This window comes from Aquila chrysaetos, chromosome Z, assembly GCF_900496995.4.
Source record: "Aquila chrysaetos chrysaetos chromosome Z, bAquChr1.4, whole genome shotgun sequence".
NCBI lineage: Eukaryota > Metazoa > Chordata > Aves > Accipitriformes > Accipitridae > Aquila > Aquila chrysaetos.
This window is the reverse complement of record NC_044030.1, coordinates 61,627,064-61,649,175: the sequence shown is the minus strand read 5'-3', so window position 1 is coordinate 61,649,175 and position 22,112 is coordinate 61,627,064. Positions and strand designations below refer to the sequence as shown.

General features: G+C 34.7%; 1 protein-coding gene across 5 annotated transcripts in view; it reads left to right on the top strand.

Moving 5' to 3' along the window:
• The window catches only part of AP3B1 (adaptor related protein complex 3 subunit beta 1), a 164,990-nt gene that overhangs the window by 94,499 nt on the left and 48,379 nt on the right, over nucleotides 1-22,112 (top strand). For 2 of the 5 annotated variants that reach the window (XM_030004425.2, XM_030004427.2), the window contains exons 18-22: nucleotides 1,177-1,288; nucleotides 2,652-2,808; nucleotides 5,555-5,729; nucleotides 12,923-12,995; nucleotides 13,835-13,941. In XM_030004425.2, coding sequence (XP_029860285.1) covers nucleotides 1,177-1,288; nucleotides 2,652-2,808; nucleotides 5,555-5,729; nucleotides 12,923-12,995; nucleotides 13,835-13,941 — 624 coding nt within the window. Of the gene's footprint in view, nucleotides 1-1,176; nucleotides 1,289-2,651; nucleotides 2,809-5,554; nucleotides 5,730-12,922; nucleotides 12,996-13,834; nucleotides 13,942-15,264; nucleotides 16,417-19,379 lie in introns of those variants that run through there. The other 3 variants (XM_041120733.1, XM_041120734.1, XM_041120732.1) reach the window with 3 other exon arrangements.

Sequence of the window (22,112 nt, the reverse complement as noted above, 5' to 3'; positions counted from 1 at the left end):
AAGCTTTTATGGAGAGAATCTGAAGGCAGTCAGCTCAAGCAGGGGATTATAAATGATAGGGTTGGCATGAAAGAATGTGCGGAGCTGCCTTTGTCCATAAAAACAAAAGTATTGCAGGAAATTGATCAAATGGAGTAACATCCATCTACCACATAATAGAAAACATCTCCCTCCATCCATTTAAACCTTCAAAACAAACATGAAAATCTCTTCCCCATGTTTTTTTTAGCAAGTGTTTTCTTCGGAGAGTGTCTCATTGGCATTAATTTTGTGGTTCCTCTAATACTGCATGTGCCTACACAATGTATGTGAGTGAAGCTGAGTTGTTAAGCTGCAATCCACAATTAAATAGTTGTTTATATCCAAAAGAATATTGGCTTTTTAAAATACCAGTTGCTGTGTGGAGCATTACAAAGCTTTAGCAGCTTTTGGTGTTTAAGAGTAAGCCAGTGTGTCTCTAGAGCTGTACATCATTGCAGGTCACTGTTAGAGCTCTTTCAAAAGTTTGTCTTATTCCAGGTCAGAACAGTCACTGAGGCAGTCCTGTATCACTCTGTTGATATAGTTGTTTGCCTATTTGCTTTTTTTCCTGGCCTGAGTTTTTCTTCTGCTTCTCTAGTAGTATAGGGGGATATTGAAAGAAAAAAAAGTCTGGCTGAAGTTCTGGTATTGTCTTCATGGTAAGAATTACTGTTATTTGGACAACTGCAAAGGAAGTGAAATATAATTCCTCTGTGGCTGCTGGAACTTCTGTGTCTATTGGGTCCACATCTGTTTTCCCCTTAAAACTTGGGATGATAAAGGTGGTGACTAGCCATATTTACCCTTCATTCTAGTCATAGGCTAAACTCAGCTGGATCTAGAGATAAAACTCTCAGACTTAAAGTTCTTTTGGTATAGGAATTTATTTATGGTTACTGATGCTTTTAATCTGCCTTAGTAAATCTTTTTCTAAACTCTCTAATAGACATATCTCACCTTCTATAGGTATGTACAAAACTTTTAGTTCTCCTAATTGTGTAAAGTAAGAGTTTAACAGTTTCTCTTGACTTGCTTAGAGGATTTATTTAGAAACTGCTTAATACTACTACTGCAAATGTTTTTCTTTGCCCTTTTGTGTGTATATTTTTGTATTGCTGGTTGTAAAAGTAAACTTAGGTTGAAATTTATTTACAGGCAAAGGAATGGACTGGAATTCTAGGTAAGACAAAGAAAGAGAAACCTACTGAAAAGTTCTACTCTGAATCAGAAGAGGAGGAAGATGAGTCTAGCAGTACCAGTGCGTCAGGTAGGTGTTTGGAAAGCAACTTGCATCTCCGCTGCCTGAAGAACTGTATCTTCAGAACTGGCCACTACTTAAAAAGAATCAGAAAAAAATTCAAAAAAAGCCAGAGCTATATATAAAATCAGGAAACTGAGGGGGGGTGGAATTTTACATTCACTGTAGCTGTACAATAACAGCTAATTTTACAGATATGGCTTGTGTGTTCATTAAATGGGTTAGACTTTGCTTTGTTTCCCAATTTAAAAAGCTGGCATGCTATTTTTATCTTGCTTTGAGTCTAGTAAGGATAGTGAGAGTTTGTAACTCCAATTAAAACTAAAGGCACCTAACTTTTTACGGGAAGAGTGCCTGTGTGCTTGGTTGTTGGGAGCCATAAGTCTTGAAGGTTTTTTGGAATTTGTTGTTGATGAAGTACCATTTTGATAGCATGTGCTGTTGTGTTGATAAATGGCCAAACTTGTTTAACTGTGTAGTCTTTCATGGGGTTTATTCAGTAAATTGTGTTAAAGTATTGCTCTCAAGTTTTACACTATGTTTTCTATTTATTATAATGGGGATGGTGATGGAGAAGATAACTGACAGCTGCCTGTCAAGTTCAGTGAGCAAAGGTTCTTTTGACCAGTTTCCCACTTAATGCCAGATAGGCAGTTCCCCAAGACAGCCATTTCAGTAGATGTTAATATAGTTCAGATGTAGTGAAGAACATCATTCTCCCACGTCCAGACTTTAGGCACACCAGATGTTTAGCATTAGAGACTTGAAAGAATTATCAGCATCTAGTTGAATGGAAGAGGGGCACCTTAAAATCTGAATATGGAGTTTCTTCCCTCTCATTCCTAAACTGAGGAAAGATGCAAAAGAAGTGCTTAAGAATTGTATCACAGAAATTAATGATCTCTGAAGCAAGAGAAGAATATATTCACTTCAGATATTTAAATATTTGGTAACTATATGATTATTTAGAGGATGAATAATTTGTTTAAATCAGTGATTAAATCATCATCACTATCAGTATTCAAGAACAGATTATCTAATTAAGCAATTGGTTGAAAAGATAATCTTGCAGTTAAGTGGATGTATAGATTAGAGAATTTGAGGTCATCTCCAACTCCTGATAGGGTTATGTAATTTTGAAGAATCCACATGCAATTAATTTATTATTGGGTTTCCAATTTGATAAAGTATAATACTTTAGGCTGAAGAGGACAGGTCTTTAACCAACAAAAATTTGTAAACATTAGGGGAAAGTTATTTTCTTGCCTGCTTTTCACACAGGGTAAATAATGCTAAAGCTTTCAATTGGATCTTAAAATACTAATTATGTAAGATATTTAGAAAAAAATTGTAAGAGTTGTTTTTACTTCAGAGAGCGATTCTGGCAGTGAAAGTGAGAAGGAAGATAAGGAGGAAGGCAGCAGTGATGAGAGTAGTGGGAGTTCCTCTTCCAGTGAAGAATCAAGTGATAGTGAATCAGACAGCAAAGAAAGTACTGCAAAGAAAATATCTAGAGCTGCTGCTGAAAGGTAGGTATACATTTGTATGGTTTTAATTTTCTGTGATACTAGCTGATAAAGCAATCTCCCTGTGAACAGTCTGCGAAGCATTTAATTAGCTTTTGGGGGGGCTGTATTGGTCAAGGAGTGATGTCTCCTGTTTCAGTGTATGCCAGTAATACTCAGCATATGAACTGGCTTCATATTTTCATTAATCAGACTACTCTTATGTTTAGAATTAATTTCTGACTTCAGTAAAATCTTGGGTGGCTTTTTGAAAATTGGTGTAACCTTGGGAGGCTGAATAAGTGATCAAACAGTTGTGTGAAACACTTAATTAGCTTTTGCAGCAATTTTGCTGAGCGCTAAAATTAAGTCCTTCAACACTTTGCCATTATGTAACTAAGACAATTGATTTTTCTAAATAATGTTATATTAAAAAGATTATGATCCAAATATTAGAGGCAAGGGCTGTGAAGGGAAACGGTCATAAGATATTTAAGTGTTAGCGCTTTTTAAGATTGCCCATTATCAACAGCATTATCATGTATTAAAGTATCATTAAAATTTTGAGTAATTGGGGCTAATACCTTGGATTGTATGAATCTGTTTCTTCCACTGCTGTCAGCAAGTGGCCTCTGCAGACATGATCGCCCTTTACTCTATAGTCTGCTGCCAGCTCACTTGATGAGTTTGCAGCTCAGCTCAGTCGTGGCTGACAGCGCTGATTGGGGCGCAGTACGCACTCTGCTCCTTTTATTACAGACAGTAATTAAAGCAGCTCGCCTTGCCACTTCCATAACAAACACAGCATAATGCCCTAATTATGACTTTATTAATTTAAGTCAAGATTTAATGATTTTAAAAGTGATTTATATTGTTTTTCCTGTTCAGAACAAATGAAATCTGTAGGTTAAATTAATACAGGCTTTTCATCATCGCGAAGTTAAAAAGCTAGTTACCAGTAAATTCTTTTCATTAGAATAACATCTGAAATTTTAAGCAGTAAGGTAAACAATGATTACACATCAAAACTGGCTGATGTATGGTAAAGTAATATTTTTAATCTTCAAATCGAGTTTTAAAGATAAGCTAAAGATAAATTGTTGAAAAACAACTTCATTTATATAATGGGTTCACAATAACTTATTTCTTGATGCAACTACAGCTTCTGTTCAATGGCAGTGAAGGAATTTTATATAATTTTGTCAGTACCTGTGTTATACATCATGAAGAAGAAACCTTAAAGAGTATACGCTAGTGAATTTTCACGTTTAGCTCATTGACCTCAAACAAGTTTTTAAATGTCATATTGAAATGTTATTTTGATAGTACCTATTTTTTCACCATAATTTTAACAATCAGATGTGCTACATTAGACTTTTTGTGAAGTGTACTCTTGTTTCATGTTTAGCTTTGCAAGCTTCAGGTTTGCTGCTTTCAGAAAAAAATGCTTTTGACTAAAATTTGCGGAGTTGATTTCAACTTCAGTTACATGGGTAGGCATTATTAGCATAGCTTAAATGTTAATATTGATTTTTAATAATGTTGATTAAATTTGATTTAGGCAATTCAGTCCTGGGAAGTTCTTGGGAGGAGGAAGGCATTGCCCTAACTATTTTCCTTTCTGCCACATTAGATTGTTCAATTCCTGTTCTTTGTGCTTTTCCCTTCTAAAAACATTGCTATCTGAAACAGGAATGCAGAGTAGTACATTCTTTCGTACTTCTTCTAAAGCTAAGGAAAAATGTGTAACAATTTAAGTCCAAAGGGACTCTCAAGTTGAGTGGTCTGGATTTGTTTAATTATTGTTGACCTTGTTACCCTTCAAGTACTTTAGTAACCAATTTATTGTCTTGGGGAGGAAGCTGAATCGGGTGGTGTATGAAACACCTGATTTGGAAGTATAAAATGGTTGCTTCCAGATCCAAGAACAGAGGGGTTTTTTTCTATATGCAATACTAATTTATCTGCTCCATGATAACTATTAGAAAACAATTTTCATTTCCTGCGATATTTCTAGATAGTAACTCCCCTTGAGACAAAAGGGTAATGTACTAATTGGTAGTTATAGTATTATTAGAAGCGAACAAGGCAAATTTTAATAATATTCAGTAGCTGTTAGCACAGAGCAACATAACCCAACATTGCCAGGGTGAACTGAACTTTACTGTGTGAAGAATAGTGTCTCTGAAGTCCATTAGATGTAAGGTACTCAGTATGAGTAGTCAGAATGTAATCGCTCTTCTGTATAAACTCTTTAATGGGTTGAAAAATGTATAGATATTATAGGTCTTATTTCTAGGTAGTTTGATTTAGAAGAATTAACAAAAGAATAAATTCAATGCATTGATTTTTTTTTTTTAAAGCAATATTACTTTGCAAAAACATCTTAAAACCCATCAAGATTCTGTTAATCATAGGTGGAATAGTCTGAAAGTTTCTTTATATGAAAGGGCATCTGCACTTCTTTCTGAAATGTCACAAGCTTGATGCATGGAAATAAGGTTTTTAATATTTAATATGTTCACATTTTTGTTTAGCTGTTTCGCTGGTTTACATTATATGTGGTGATTTATTGTGTAATGTGATAGAACAATTTTGTGTACCCTAAATAAGTGACTACTTCTGCCATCTTAGATGAGTTTTTATCATGAAGAAACACTGACTTAAAACTCATCTAATAAAACTTTGAAATGTTATTGTAGGATATTGCCTAAGCAGATTCCTTTGGTGGTTTTACACGTCTCTTAAATTTTTTTTTTTCAATATGTAGTGATTCAGAGGACATTAAAAAGAAAGCAAAGGGGATCTCCGGAAAGAGAAGCCCATCAAATTCCTCTGATACAGAGTCTGCTTCATCAGAAGAAAATTCTTCAGACTCTGAGGCAGAATCAGACTCTAAAAGTGACTCTGAGTCTGGAAAATCTAGAAATGCTACCTCTAGTAAGGTAAAAGATGTTTTTAAAAAAAAACCTATAAAATATGAAAAGATGCATCTAACCATCTCTATGCGTTTCTTTCTGCAGGAATGGAGATGAGTAGTGGTTTTATGGATATCTAAAAAACAGAATTTCTGAAAAAACTTTTGAACTTCCATAAAAAGACCAATCCCAAAGCAGTTTGATAGTTTAAGCAAGTAAGAATGTTTTAGAACGAAAAGCATATTTTGGTTTTAATTCTGTTATATTTTAACTCCAGATAGATGAAAAATAATAGAATCTAATTATTTTTTTAGATTACTGTTGAACTGATGAAAGCATAGTACATGGGTAGTTCACAAAAATAGTATCCTGATTTGGGGTGATTATTATATTAAAATGGGATCTTAAAGCATAGCTACTACAGGACCTGGGTCTGACAGGAAACAAAACCAAGAAACAAATGTTAGTACATTGTTTCTTAAGACTTTGAAGACATTCTAGTAGAACCACTAGCTTTGTTTAAAATTTCCTGTTAAAATTGAGAATAGTGCAGCTAATGCATCTATACTTGAGGTGTATGCATAGATTAGTAGAATTAATATTCTTAAGAGTAATCAACTTTTTATTGCCCCCTGTGTTTGATAGGAATAAAGCTTATAAAGGGTTCCACTACTTCAAATTGATTTAGCTTGCTTACAACATCTATGAAGTAGCAAACTTTCAAATACATCTTTTCTAAATTGGATTAAGAAATGTGTAAAGATGCAGAAGTGTTCAACAGAGCCATTCATGTGTCAGCTAAGTTTTAATTGCTTACCTTGGTGAAGAAAAAGAGGTTAAAAATTCGTTATACTCAAGCTAGCATTATAGAGCTAAAGCTAATAGCATGAATTGGTTTCTGTTTACCTACCTTTCATTTAAAAAACCAAATAGATGAGGAACTTTATGCTAAATCTGTTAAGGTAGAAGAGTAAAAGAATTTCTGAAAGATATTTTTCTCTTATCAAATAGTTCCTGTGCATTTCTTTCTATATATTTTATTAAAAAATTGAAGGGTAGAATTGTAGTTCAGAAGTTTCCATTTTAATACTGATATGTGTTTTTGAAAACTAAGTGATGCTCTGATGCATTTTAAATTAAGCCCAGACATTTCGGTCAGTACTCCTGTATAGACTGCTGAACAGTCAAACCAGACATTGTTTGTTGCATTTGATGCAATTGTAGAAGCTGGTGGACAGGTGTGTTTTGAACAGTTAACAGGGAAGACTGTAACTTTTGTAAGCTGTTTCAGTGTGTGTTTCCTTTAATTGTGGAGGTAGAGCTCTCTATTTCTTTAAATCTTGAACTTATTATGTTGTACACGGTCTTTGTTTTGTAACTTTATAGGTCCACCTAGGAACTCTGAGTTGTAACCTTGACTTCTAGTCTATTCCCTTCTACCAAGTAGAACAAAAGATGAAATGAGACTGTAGCATTTGAGAAATGGAGGTGTGTTTCCATGCTTTGATCATTGTTTCCTGCCCAAATACCACACTGGGTAGCACACCTGTGTCACAGTTTTTTCTAGTAGAGAAGCCAAACTGGATCTTGCCAAAAAATGGTAGGACAACAAATGTAACCTAAATCCTCTCAGAATAAACTCCTTTGACACTAGATGGGACATGAATTAAATCTAACAGTTTGCAGCTTCTCATATTGGCACGGTATTTTTTCACCACAAAGTAATAGGTACTCTTACCTGCTTAGTTCTGAGCAGCCACTGCAAAACCATATTCAAACAATAGTGTCTTCTCTCTGCTGCATTTGTCCATTTTTCTCAGGATATCAGTGCCATTGTTCATGATTTCTTTCACTACAGTTACCTAAACTGTTCTGGTTCTTTCACAGGTATGTAAAGACTACTAGCGTAAAGCAGCTTTTTCTATTTTAAAATGACAGTCAAGAATGTGTGAAGTCAAATATACTGAATAATATAAGAACCGGAATGTCCAAGAAGCTTGGGATTGTTCTGTTGAAGTCAATGGAAAATTGTCAAGCCTTTGGTTTTTAAGAGAAGAGAAGGAACATTGCAGTAGTCCTGAAGTCTTACTTGATTAAGAAGCGCCTAAAAAGAAGTGTGTTAGGAACAAAAAGTATTTATAAGCAATTGACAGAAGACTTGATCAGAGTCAACAGGTAGAACTGAAAAATTGCAAAGCTTTTAAACATCACAAAAAATATTAAAACAAATAGCAATGGGTTTATGTGCATGGCAGCAAAAAAAGAAGCAAGGGGATTGTTGAAACCATAGCGTAGAGCTCACTAGGCAAAAGCTAAATGTCTATGTTCCTTAAATTCTTTTTCACTAAGAAATTAGCACCTTTACTGTAAGGGCAATAAGCTATGGCTGATGAACACTAAACAGCAATGGTCATATATGAAGGCGGCAGGGGGGAAGTTAATTTAACACTGTTGAACATAGAGGACTGTTTCAGTGTACTATATTAATCTCTACGACCATGAAGTTAGTTTCCATTTAAGCCATGTTGGATGCCTGCATTTATACTTGAGGTATTTCTGATACTTGGTTATATTCAGAAGCATACTTGGATAGGGGGGGCGGGGAGCAAGAATAATGTATTTTATGCTAACTAGCTTAATAGATTTTTTGGAGAGAGACATGTTCTGAGCCCTGTGATGATAGGCGAAGCTAGCTGATGATAACCTAGATAAGACCTTCCAAGCTAGAAAAAAACCAATTATTAACAAACTTTCAAGAACATTATAGATAAAGTCTTGTATAGAGCCCTTGTGTCGAGGTACATTTTACAAGAACCACCCATGTTTATTTTATTTTCAGGAAAATCTTGGAATTTTTCTGCTTCCTTCCTGACTTTTTGTCAGGCCACCCAGGAAGCAGACCATTTCAGCCAGGCTCTCCGAAATGCATGTTTTTCTTCTGATAGTTCTTTATTGGAAAAGCCATTTCTTATATTATTCTGCTCCAGGGTGTTCTTAATTTGGTCAGTGTATATGGGGAGATGATTCATTAGGATTTCCTTTCCTTTTAAATAAAACTGAAAAGATTTTCTGAAACACATATTGATAAGAGGAGTAGTTAGTAGGCTCTATTTCTATAGTTTCTCAGTTTGCCACACATTATGAACTATGTTACGTAGCTGATGTTTTGGGTGGTGTTTACCATTCTCAATGTTTTGTTGGGTGCCATTGCCATGTTCAGCAGAATTTTTGTAATAAAAATGGTTCGATTACACTCATATGGGGGCTTAATTTATGCATACATCCATGCATTTACTAGCATTAAAATAGGTTACAAAAACTTCAGATTATTTTTCCTGAATATATTATTAATGCTTTCATATTTTTTCTCTTGAAGAATCATTTTGAAAAAGCTGTTGTGCTCACTGTAATTGAGCTGCAGTGAATAGAGAAGTCACTCTCTTGTACTGCAGTGTTTTATATCATTTTGAAATATGGATAGTTTGAGGTGTTCAGATACATGTTATACTGTAAACATAAATACTATATAGCTAAAATGCAGATTTGAGGATGATGCATGTATAAGAAGGTGTCTACAGTGGGATTTTAAAATCAGCTACTGTTGAGCTCCTTATACAAGTATAATACAGTCACTCAGCTGTTAAAAACCTGATCCACTATTTAAAAAATATACAAAAACAAATTGTCTATCTTTCTGCCTGATCTCTTTTCAAGTGCTAACACAATGGAAACAGTGGGTGATCTGTCAATGCATTTGGATTGTCAATGATGGTTTTGTATAAATATTGGGAGGATAAGAAATAAAATTCGCACAGCAAAATATGATTTCATCTGCCTTTTCTCTGCAGCTCCATGGCTCATGCTGCGGTGTGAAATTCTCATTTTACACACTTTGCAGGCGGAGCACATGAATTATGCATTGAGCAAGAGAAATCTCCTGCTTCAAGTCCTATATGCATTTACCAGGTTCTATCTCTATTACCAAGATGAATTGCAGATGGAGAAATGTTTGATGGAATATAGCTTAACTTCTTTGTTTAGTATTCTGCTTTTCCCATAGTGGGCTCTCTTGGTAGAAAACTGTTTGGGTTATATTGTAGACTTAGTTTTAAGAAAAAAGATGAAAAATTATGTTACAAGGAAATGCTAGACATGTCAGAGCCTTTTTTTTTTGTCTTGATTTGGAATGCAAAGCTTTTTTCATTCAATAGAAATATCTGTTGGTAGTGTTTGTTGCAGTCATTGGCTATTTATTATTCCTAGAAAGCCAATCAATTTTCTTTTCTTGGAAAAACCAAATTAAAAAATAACCATGTTTGTAATAGGCAAGACCCATGTAAATAGATTTCTTTGGTGTTTTGTACAGAATTGCACACAATTAATATATATGCCTATATAGAGAAATATACATAGAAGTATGAAATTATTTGTGTGTTTATGTGTATATATAGCATGCATACACGCACATACAAGTAGCTGAGTATTTACTTAAGCTTGACACACTTGACTGAAGTAGAAAATCAGAAGTGATCATACTTTAACATTAGCTTTATCTTGATTTAGTTAGCTTCTGATTTTACATCTTCCAAGTGGTAGGGTTGGGGGGGGGGGGGGGGGTGTATGTTATAGGTTTTGGTTTTTTGATTTTGGTTGGGTTTTTTTTCAGTAAACTGATGTACTTAAGTACAGTATTCTGATGAAGTGTGCAGTAGAATTTTTTCTTACCATGCATTACCTTGATGTAATGATTCTGTACTTTTGCCTTATATTAGGACCATTTTATTTTATTTTGAAGTATAAGAAATAAATTCTCTTGAAGGATTTTTTTCCCCCATTTTTAAAGATGAATTAGGTAGTAGATTCAAAATAATATCAGTGCAAAAATACATTTTATCATATAAATTACATATCAAGCTTTGTGATAGGTACTTAGTAACTACTTTAGATTGACAAAATAAATAACAGAAAAAACAAACTGAGGCATACTGTTGGTGTTATTTGTGACATAGGATGTCCTATCTTAATTGTCTTCAGTAAACAGATTAACAGTAAGAGGATTTCTTGGCTGTGATTCCTAATTTTTTTAAACATCTTGACTTACCAATGCTGCCATTGGCAGAACTGAAGCATATTCAAAATTCTTATCCTTGTGCTATACCCTCTCATGTGGGTGAGCCACTTTTTATAGACTTTAATTGGCTGCATAATAAAAGGGAATGGAGAAATCCCATCTCTACTGGAATAATTAGCAAATATAGAACTCTAGCTAAAAATAACCTTTGAACCTTAATCATAGTTGAAGATAGAGCTGTATCTTACGAATAAGTGGGCGTAGGGATTGAAAGAGTTTGAAAGTTGAGATTTATATTTTTTTAAAATACACTTGCATTTTTTAACCGTGTTCTCTTTTAGTATGTTCTGGTGTCCGAATAGTTTGTAGTTTAGCAAAAAAGTTGTGATACATAGTTTATAGTAAAAGTGATGCAGATAACGGCTAAACCCCTGATTCAGGGCTAAATATTCACTAAATGGTGCTATAAAGAGACGTGGAATTCATTAAAAGAATTTTCATGAGGTTGTTTCTTTGACACTTCATAGACGAGTACTTCAAGTAGAACGTGTAGCTTATGAAGTATACTATTTACCCTTATTTCACAGATTTAAAAAAAAAAAAATAGCCAAAAGAAGCTTAATGACTTGTCAATAATCACACTGAAAGAGAGAAATGAAGTCTGGTTAGTTGTGACCAGAATGGAACTCAAGAGAGTGGGTTCTGCAGCAGAGTCTCTCACTTAATTCTGGACAAGACATACAAGGAATGAAATAACATTAGCGCCATTTTAAAGATATTTTGTAGCATTTCCTTTGTCCAGAGGAGTTTTGTGTTTCAGATAAATCAGTGATAGTAGAACACTCAATTACCATAGTGATAAGGACCATTGAAGTATGTTGATTTAAAAATAATTTTTAAAATAGTGGCTTCCATTCTCTGTCCACAAGATTCTTTTCCTCCCAGAATATCTAAAGCACATCTGTAATGATCACATAAGTGACTACTGTCTATTTGAGCCATGGGTTTATTGGAAGAAAATGATGAACAATGTCACTTTGGCTGAGGTCAAGCCTCATAGTCATTAACATCAACAGCTTCAAATAGTGAGAACGTAGCTAGTTTCTTCCATGTTCTTTGGAGGGAACTGTGGAATTTCTCCCAAAATTGGAAAAAAATAGGCACGGCATTATTGTTAGTTTGCAACTGACCATGAGGCTGAGACACTAGAAGAAAGGGAATGCACCTTTAGAAAAGAGGGGTCATTCTATTCTGTGGTGATAGTCAAAGAAAGTGATTGTAGCTGCTGAGTTTCTGAAAGGACTCCAAGCTCCTGCAGGAATTTGTATCCTGAGTGCCTGAAGACACTGTGACAGCTTGCAAGAAATGCTCAAGAAATGGAAGCCCAGTTGGGCATATGGAGTTTTACTGATTTATTTAGACCTGTTCATTAATTAAAAAGGTAAAAGAATAATATATATATGTATTTGGCTGTCACGTGCTGTTGAAAAGGAAAGTGGTAAACTAGAAGGTTCACAGGAGTGTGACTCCTGGAAAGACTATGTTTAAATTACTTGCAATACCCTGGGTAGTGAGCAATGTCTTAAGGTCTAAAGGCAGTTGACAAATTCTCTGAAATAATGAAGCCTTCTGTCCGTTGAGTAAGCCAGAGAGAGCAGAGGCAGGAGGAGTTCTTCAGCCAATCCAGTCAAAGGATGCTTAGGAGTGGGTAGGAATAGCATGATGACAAACTCCTAGATAAGTGCAAATAACACTACTTTCCTATTGAATGGATTTTTCCCTGTTTTTCATATGGAAACAGAAATGTTAGTACACAAGTCTTTTCTCTTCAAAAAAAATGCTTCTATATCTATTTTAATGGTCTCAACAGAAGTGTCTGATCTGTCACCAAAAGTTTTCAAAAGTAGCAACTATTATTAATATTAAATGAAAACATGGGCTTCAGAGGAGTAAATGTAACTTAAATGTGGAGTTTGAGTTCAGCTTACCTGTACAAAGAAATCTTTCTCACTAGGTGAATTGTCTGAATGCTGAGCCCTGAAAATGAGTACATTTTTCTTTTACAACAGAGAAAATCCACTTTGTTTTATAAAAGTATTAAAGACTTTTCTGATATGGTAAAAGATTAAATATTCATGTATTTTGACAGAAAGAAGAAAAAACACTACAAGATAGAAAAGCTCCAAATAAACAAGATGTGTTTCTCTTAGATTTAGATGATTGTAAGTATCTTGATTAAAACCTCGTTTTTCCCATGGCATAAATTCAATTCAGTTAATTCAATGAATTTTAAATGTCTGAAACATTGGTTCTGCTCATTTATCGTACCAGCTTCCTGACAGCAACAAAAAATTGCTTAGACTATCAACTTATTTTTAAGCATAATTATTACAATACGTGATTTTGTTTGTTTTAGAACTGAGAAATAGTTTTGAAATTTAGAATGTATTGGTATGTAAAACATTCATTTTGAGGATTTTTTCATGTCTGGACTTGTTTTCTCTTAAAGTGGGCTTATTTTCTCAGGTGCCAATGGATGTAACTTGTACAACATCTGTGCAACCTATGAACCAATTGTTGTATTTACAATAAGATACTAAAAATCACAATTTTGAAGAACAGATTAAAATGTAATCTTGGAAGGGTACAGCAGAGCTGGCACTAGTTTTTGGCTATGCTTTGCAGTGCTGTTCTTCAAGTTTACTTCTATAGATGCAACACATGTTAGAATTGCATTAATATGTAGCTTGCACAATACTTGTAAATGAAAATGTGTTGCATAATATGGATCAGACTGAAGGATAAAATAGAGGAAAAAATGGGAAAGGGGGTCAAAATATTTTTAATGTGAATAACGTGGTCTATACATATATCAGTTTTATTTATATTTTCATTGTTTATTTTTAGTATTGGGGCTATATGTCTGAGAAGATAATCTTTTACTATTAAGAAACATATATACAAGGATAAAATAATTACTTTTTTACACTTAATGAAAATAGCTCATTGTCCTTCCCAGTGTTTTAAATTTTTTAAGAATTTATTTCCTTTTTAATTCTAGTCTGTCCTGTGACAACTCCAGTGGCAGTTCCTACAGCAGCTGTTTTGTCCCCAAGTTTAACAGCAGACCTAGAGGGATTAAGTCTGTCGAGTTCCTCAGTCATTGATGTAAGTAGCCTTTAAAAAGGGGGGGGGGGGGGGGGAGGAATGTCTTAATTTAAGCATTTCATGTGGTTTTGAGGCAGTCATTAAAGTGATTTTTTTTTAAAGTACTTTCACCTATAAAGGTCTTGTATAAAAATCTGGTTTACATGCCAGTCTGCAGCTTTTTTTTGATCTGTAGTAATTACATTCTGAAATGTGGAGAAAAGTATGAATATTGCATGTCTGAGAAGGATGCTTTCAAGGTTTTTTTAACCTCTTTCAATCTGTCTTTTTCTCTGCCTCAGGGAAACTTTAATTCACAAATTAAGTATTCAAACTGTACAAATCTTTGAAATCATCTAGTTGCTACACTATCAAAAATGAACTACAAGAAAATCACATACCTGTTAATCCTCAGCCCGTTTGTTTACCATACATGCCTCCAATTATGACATTTTGCTCCTTGTAAGTAATTTTTCATGAGTATACGAATCATAGCCCCTGGGTGCAAATCAAAAGGGTATAGATTTACAATCAGTGGTGTATCAGTATGTGTCATGATTCATTCAGTTAGCGCTTTCAGTTTTGTAGCACTTTTCATTAGGGAATCTCAGAACTATAGGTATAATTAAGGTTGGCAAAGTCATGGAGGTAGAGGGCGGGCATTCCTTTGTTGGGGGAAAGGATAGTAGTTTGTGTTGTTCTTTTTTGGTTGGGTTTTTTCCTAGTCATTAGGTGTGACCAGTTTAAATTTGCAATTTAATAAGGAATTGCAGCAGTACAGCATAGGATACTTATCGTTGTGAAAGTGGATGGGAGTGACCAGAAAAAATACCAGAGGCGCAGGCATTTTTTAGCCTAGCCTTGTTTCTAATGAGGCTGGTGTATAGAACCTACACTGCAACTTTAATAATTGCAGGTAAAGTACTTTGTGCTGGCTTTGGGAGCAATATGTTTGCAAAGTATAAAGGAGCTGCATGAATTATTTGACTCAAGACATAAAAGATCTTAGCTAATGAATCAGTTTCATGTTTACAGGCTTTAAAATTTGGTGTTGAAAGGGCAGACTATCAGATAATGTGTTGGATAGCCTTATCTAAGAAAATTGTGATGCAATTTAAATTTCAAGCAAAGCAGTAACAATCTGTAGACATGCAGTCACTTTACCTGATGTGTAGTTGTTCACATGTCACACAGTCTGAAAATGCCAGAAATTGTCTTCCATGTTATTTTGCAGTGCAGTATGCAGCATTAGGTGGCAAGCCTGAGTTTAACTACAACTGTGGTGGTGTTCCTGTGATTGCAATCCCACAATTGCTTCTTTGCCATCCTTTATGGCTTTGACAGCTCAAAAAGCAGACAATGTTTTCCTGGCTCTGGGTTAGCTTAAGAATGATTCTGGTGTCTTTGCTTTACTTCAGAATTATCATCTTTGAGGGTAAGTTAAAGATAGCAATCACTAATGTCGGATGCTTGAGAGCACCCCCTTTTTGCCAATGTCTTTAGTCCTTTCATCATCTACAGTACAAGAACACATGTTCCACTCCCACATTCATGCTTGCTTTCCTCATGATTGCCACTATTTGTTTGCTGAATTGCTTCTCCCCTTTCTTCAGCAGGTAGCTGCAATGAAATAGAGGTGTTAGATAGAAACAGCTAGAAGGTGTAGGCTAAACAGTGGAGGAAGTTCTGCATGAAATGGTTGCTTCTGCAAAATGCCTCTTTCTTGCTACTACTGAGTTCCTGGTAAAATATATAGCCAGCAAAGAAGCTGGAACATTTCCCATACTCCCTGCTCTGGAAACAACCCAAATCACGTAAGAACTAATTGTTGCTGCCTGGGTAGTGATTACATGTTTTCGGCTGTATTATGTTTTCAGATCTAATCTCAACTCTCATTGCCATTGATAATAATTGCAGATCTACCTGGAGTCCTTTGAGTTTTGTGCACCAGGAAGCAACAAAAATTAAATGCTAAGGTTAAAACCTGTTCTTTCAAATTATATCCATATATTGTAAAAAGTCTTGCATGCAAGTAGTTAAATAACTATTGTCACACGTTCAGCACCATCAGGTAATTTTCTAAAAATGAAAATACAAAAACAGCTTTTAAAACTTTATGTGGGGATATCCCTCTTAAAATAGTATTTTGAATTTAATCTGTGATGACTAATTCTAAAAATAAGGAGGATAGTTGTCATACTTCAGAAAACTTTTTCTTCCTTCAATGGGAGAGAAAATGAATTTAACTGTAGGGCACATGCCAAACTAACAGTGAGAAATTAATTTATTACTAGGCAATGGAGAGCATGGAGTAAAAATAGATAAGTACAGTATATGACCCTAATATCAAAGAAATGTAGCAGCCACTTATCTTGGAATATGTCAGGCAGTCTATTATTCAAATCATTCAGCACTGTAATTGGATACAGCTTTTAGAAAACGTATAACTCCAAATTCATAGCTGCTGAACATTATAGAAAGCATAAATACAAGAATGGTTTTACAGTAATGGTATGAGTCTCTTTAAACCTAAAAAACCAAAATATCCTTGAATAGAAACTGCAGTGCACAACCTGATGCTTGTCCTGTGGCTCATTTATTTTTATGGTTCATGTTTACATATAGCACATTTCCCCCTCATATAAACGTACATATGCATATTATAGTTTGTTCCAGGAAAAACAAAATTCCCAGGTAATTTATGGATAACGTTCTTCCAACTGGATACAAAACATAGTAAATCCTTGTGCATGCTTCTGCCCTGGTACATGTAGTCCATCTTCAGGTGGCTCAAACGAACCAGGTAACTGAGGTCACCAGAGGCTACTCTGGGGCTTTTCGGGGTGTGCATACAAGAGAAGTCAGACCTAAGTGCTCAGGGAAACTCTGCATTTGGAGTCGATTGGATTTTAGATGGATACATTTGCAGGCTTGAAAGATACTTGAAGGTGCGGAGCCAATGAAAAATAGGAGGCAAGAGAAAGCTGCAAGCTGTCAGTGTAAAGTGGTTATCTGAAAACACTGGAAATGGGTGTTGTCCCCTGAACGGAGGTTGTAAAGTGAGAGAAGAGAGAACTGAAACCAATGAATGACATAAGGACAGGGAGGGTTCTAACCTGCTGCAGGAAATAATACTTTGAGCAGGAACGGTGAGAGGAGGAAGAGGAGAGCTATGGTATCGGAGAGAAGCCAAAGAGGGGAGTGATCATCTGTTCTTACCCATCACACAGCTGATGAGAAAAAAAGCTAAACCACCTGTTCTTTTCTCATTAGGATTTTAGATGGTAAAAATGTACAAGCAACTGCTCTCCTGTATGTGTAGAGCCCTCAGTATGCTGCATATGGTAATTAACTGGTAAAAATGACACATACTTTTACAAATAAAATTAGTGAGAAAGAAATACTGCTTTGGTAGCAAGAAATTTGTTATGATTCGGAACAGTGTTAGTGCAAGGGAGAATTGACAGCTGGATATGAGCTCTGACAGTAGCAGCAGTTGGATGGGGCAAAAAGTGTGTGGAAGTATAGGCTGAGCTGAGTAGGATTTGAGGGGACAAGATTGTTTCCCCTGCCCCAAACAGATGATAATTTGGGGAGAAATTCAAGGGTGAATGTGAGAAGTTCATGATAAAAGCATGTAGCAAAAGAGGGCAAAACTCTTGTTGTAGTGAGGAGGTACTTATAAAAATATTTGATGCAACAATTTGGTGTTGCCATTAATTATCGTGCATATGGAATTATGGTATAATTGTAGAAGTGGTACCACTTTACTTACTAAGGTTTTATTCGGCACGTTCAGTGTATTCTCTTGGTAGTAGTTACTACCAATGATATGTTTTTACTGTTTCCTACTACTCGGAGTTCCACAGAAACTGTTTAGGAAGAGAGGAGTAAATCATCTTGTTTTCTGTCTCATGTCTTATACAACTTTTGACCGAGATTCGCTTTGAGAACTTCTTTAGAGTGGTGATGCATAGAGCAGAAATAATAGCTTTTGACAAAAGTCAAGGTCAGCTGCAGACCTGTCAAACCAGGTGATAAATACATTTAATTTCAAATTGAGCACACTTACAGAATTTCTTGAGAAACAGTAAACATTAACTCCCTCAATATTCAACTAGAGATATTTTCAGAATAGGGGAACACCTTAAATGGTATTTTAATTTCTAAGTTGTTGAGGTAGTCTTTACAGGGAAAAACTTTCTTATCATCTAGGTTGCTTTGTCCGTTTAGGCTGTTTCTGATTCCATTATAGCAAGTGTTAAGACTGACTCTGAAGTATATTCTTTTCCTGTGTGAAGGATCTCTTCTTAGAAGTGCCAAGAACACACAGATGGCAATAATGGATTATATCATGGCTCTAGTCCGGTATGCAGCTTGCAGGAAAAGTTATCATAAGGTGCTTAAGAATTTGCAAAATCCTGCAGTAGAGAAATGAATAGTCGTTCTTCCAAATAGTTATCAGTGTGCACTCAACTTCATGAGTTTTATTTTTTCAGAGCTTTGGTAGCAGTAATTATTCTATAACTAGATACATTTATTCATATAAGCTCTGAGTTCTTACCTCAGGAATGGCTATATCAGAAGAAACATTAACTTGTTAAATGTCGTCAAAGAGATGTGGTGCAAGCACTTGTGATAGCAGTCTGTGTGTGGTGGTTTGACTAGGTTCTTGGTACTCTTCTGCCCCATGTTCGCAGAAAGATTTTGACCAGCTACCATTATTTTTTAAATAACTAGGTTTATATTTCTGTAAATATATCCAGTCCCTCTTAGGATGCTTCTAAAATTTTTTGCTCAAAGATGTTTCTTTTAAATTGGTTTTCAATGTTAGCCACATCTCTTCTATCAGATGTTTTTGTGGTTTTGTGTTAGGATAACACAGGCTTATGGTATCCTTGATATAATTTTATTATTTTTTATAGTTTACCATTTGCCCTCTTGTTTTTCAGCTTGCTATAAGAATGTCTTATCCTTTTGGTGTCTCATCACAGGAGAGCTTTTTCCTATGCATTAAATGTTTTCACTATACTTCTTCTGAAGCCCACCTTTTTATATAGATTGAAATTGGGAAGGTTTGTTGAGGGAGAGGTGAAGGGGGAAGTGTGCCACAAGATAGTCTACATGTATCCTATCCCTGTGCATGCTTATAACTTGTTCGCGTTGTTGACCACACTTGCACACTGACGAGAGATGTTTTTGGAGTTCTGTGTAGTTTTCTCTACAGCCTCGTTTCTTAACATAGTGCTTTTTCCATGTGGAACAGTTTAAAGTGTCTGCGTTGTCTCCAATTTCCCCTACTCTGTGTTCTACAACATCTGTAGCTAGTGTAAGGCTTAATTGAAACCACATTTTAGAAATATTATATGTTAGTAGGGTGCCTGGGAAGGTTTGTACCTATGAAGCAAGTGAAAAAGTGTAATCTTAAATTTAAGAGCTAAAAAGCAACTTTCTTTTAGCGCCGCCCAAAATTCAGCTATGCAGCTGATTAGGTGTGACTGATGCTTGTGGGAAGGCGGCGTGGTCCAGTGGATACAGAACTGGGTGTTACATATGGAAAATGAATTCTATTTTTGGCTTACTACTGGCTGTGTGATCTGGAGGAAGTAACTTAATCTTTTAGTTTTCCGTCTGAAAAATGAGGATAATGATGCTTACTCACCTTGGGAAAGCACTTGGAGATCTACAAATGAATGTAGCTGCTCATCAGCAGGTATTAACCATTGCCAAGACAGAAGAAGGAATGAAACAAAGACCTCCTGCATACTTAGTTTTATTTTTCTGTGTTTATATAAATTTGCTGTGTAAGAGGGTTTTCTTAAATTGGTAACATAGTATATGTGTTACATCAAATATTTGAAAGTGTTAATGTCCTTTCAGAAATTGCTTCCACATACTTTTAAAAATGATAGCTTGAAAAAAAAAGAATCCCTGCTATGACACTATTTTTTAAAGTGTCATTTCACCTTTAGTCTTTAATTAGAAATCCATTTATCAATATTTGTGATGTTTATTAGTGTTCAAGCCTTAAAAATACCCATCTTATGTTTATTAAATGCATTAATACTTAACAAGCTCTACACTTAAGAATTACAAAACTTCAACTTCTTTTAAATAAATCAGATAATTTAATTTGGAAGTTCAAACATGATCTTTCTTCTGAGTCAGAAACAAGTTTCTAATACAAGACACTGCCCCAAATAATAGTATGACCAGTCTGAGAGGTATATTATATTATTACTATATATAATCTCATTGATTTAGTCGATTACTGTGTGGTTTAGTACTAGATATTCTCCCGATTATGTCTTTTATTTATGCTTTTATATATAATGTATAAATTACACATATGTTATAAATTATATACAATGTGTAATAATGATAAAGATAATATATACTTAGCAACTTGTGTATTAATTAAATTGTATTCTGAGTAACCAGGTCTTTGATTAACAGTAACACTCCTGATTCAATGCTGGTTTGCTGTTTTGTTATCTTGGAGTGAAAAACATTAAACCAATATTCAAATGTTGCATTTAAAAATAAAAGTGCTAAAATTGCAAAGTAAACTGCAACTACAATATTAAAATCCTATTTATAAAATAGAAATTAAATTGCGGGGGCAGGGAGTATTATTGCAAAAACGAAACTCCTTTAGATAAGTTACTGTCAGGAGACCCTTGATCTTTTTTTTGCCTTCCGTTAAAAGTCAGTACTGTCCATAAAACTAATCCAACTTTTTTGAGAATGAAATGCTTAGATCTATGAGAGAATTTAAAGTAATGCTGCTTTTTCATTCCAACATGAAAAATACATATATTATGCTCCTTAAAATAGGACTGCTGTAAACAGAGTTGGTGCTAGGTGTTTAAAAACAAGCATGTGTAATGCATGATGATGATTCCATAAGTTATTCTTTAAATATGTAGTGTGGTAATGTATGTAAAACAGAGTGTGGCTGTATGTGTGTTATGCTATGTAACTCAGACAGAAGAGAGAGGTAACCTAAGCTGTATTTTTGTTTTATTTTGTCAATAAAACCTACCTCTTAAAAATTTCAACCACATCTTTCTAAGGTAACATTTACCTCCTCACATCTTTAGCATCTATCAGACATGACATGGGACATATTCATTGACCCTAAAAATTTTCATCAGTCTCATGCACTGGAAGGGGGCAGCCCCAGCCAGACAAGAGGCTCATTTCAATTTTAACGGCTGTAATTAAAGGTTAATTCTCTGAGTCAGGATTAACGAGGAAAGTACAAATGATAGGCAAGCAGCTGCCTTTATAATACAGGATTAGAACAATGCAATTACAATAAGAATTAGAAAAAATCAACTTCCTGAAAAGGTTCTGTAATGAATGAACTGCATTTCTCTGTTCTTAATTGTGGTACTTAAAAATGAAGACTCTGTGCAGCACAGTTTGGGTTTTTTTGTTGTAATAACACTTGATCAACAGTGTGTCTAATAAGATGGTATGCCAACTACAATGACAGCAACTGTTATATTGATAAATTTAATACTGTGCTGTACTGAAAACGTTCAGGCTTACTTTTATATTATAATTATATATGCTAGCCACATAGATGACTGCTTTGAACTTTGTCATTACGGATCTATTTCTGTTACTCTTTTGCAGTTGCTTATTTTAGCCAGTTTCTTTAAACAACCTTAAAATAATATTGAATTTTTAGAAAACATTGAGTTAAAAGTTTCCCTTTACATTATCCTTACTCATTTTATGTGATATTCTTAACATCTGAAAAATAATTTAATTTATAAATCAATACATATCAGATACATTCTGACTTTAACATCCTGTTGTAACTATGTGTGTGCTGCAGTTTTGTTAATTGGTATAATTAATGTTTTCACACAGTCCCATCTTGTGCAGTGCCAAGTACATGGGTAGTACATGTATAAATGTAAAAATACAATGCAAAGTTCTGATCACCTCTTCTTAGGAGTTTCCTTTAAAATTTCTGACTTGTAGGTAAACATATCAAATAGAAACAGCTTTGTAATAAAAGGAAGTCAGGTAACATTCTAAATCGAAGTGTTAGACTACTGTAATTTCTTAACTTTGAAGTAGTGAATAATTGTGGCAAAAAAAGTTCTTCAAAATTATCTCTCTATGCAAATAAGTAGCGTGGAATTTCTCAGACACTCCGGTTCTCAGTTGCTAGT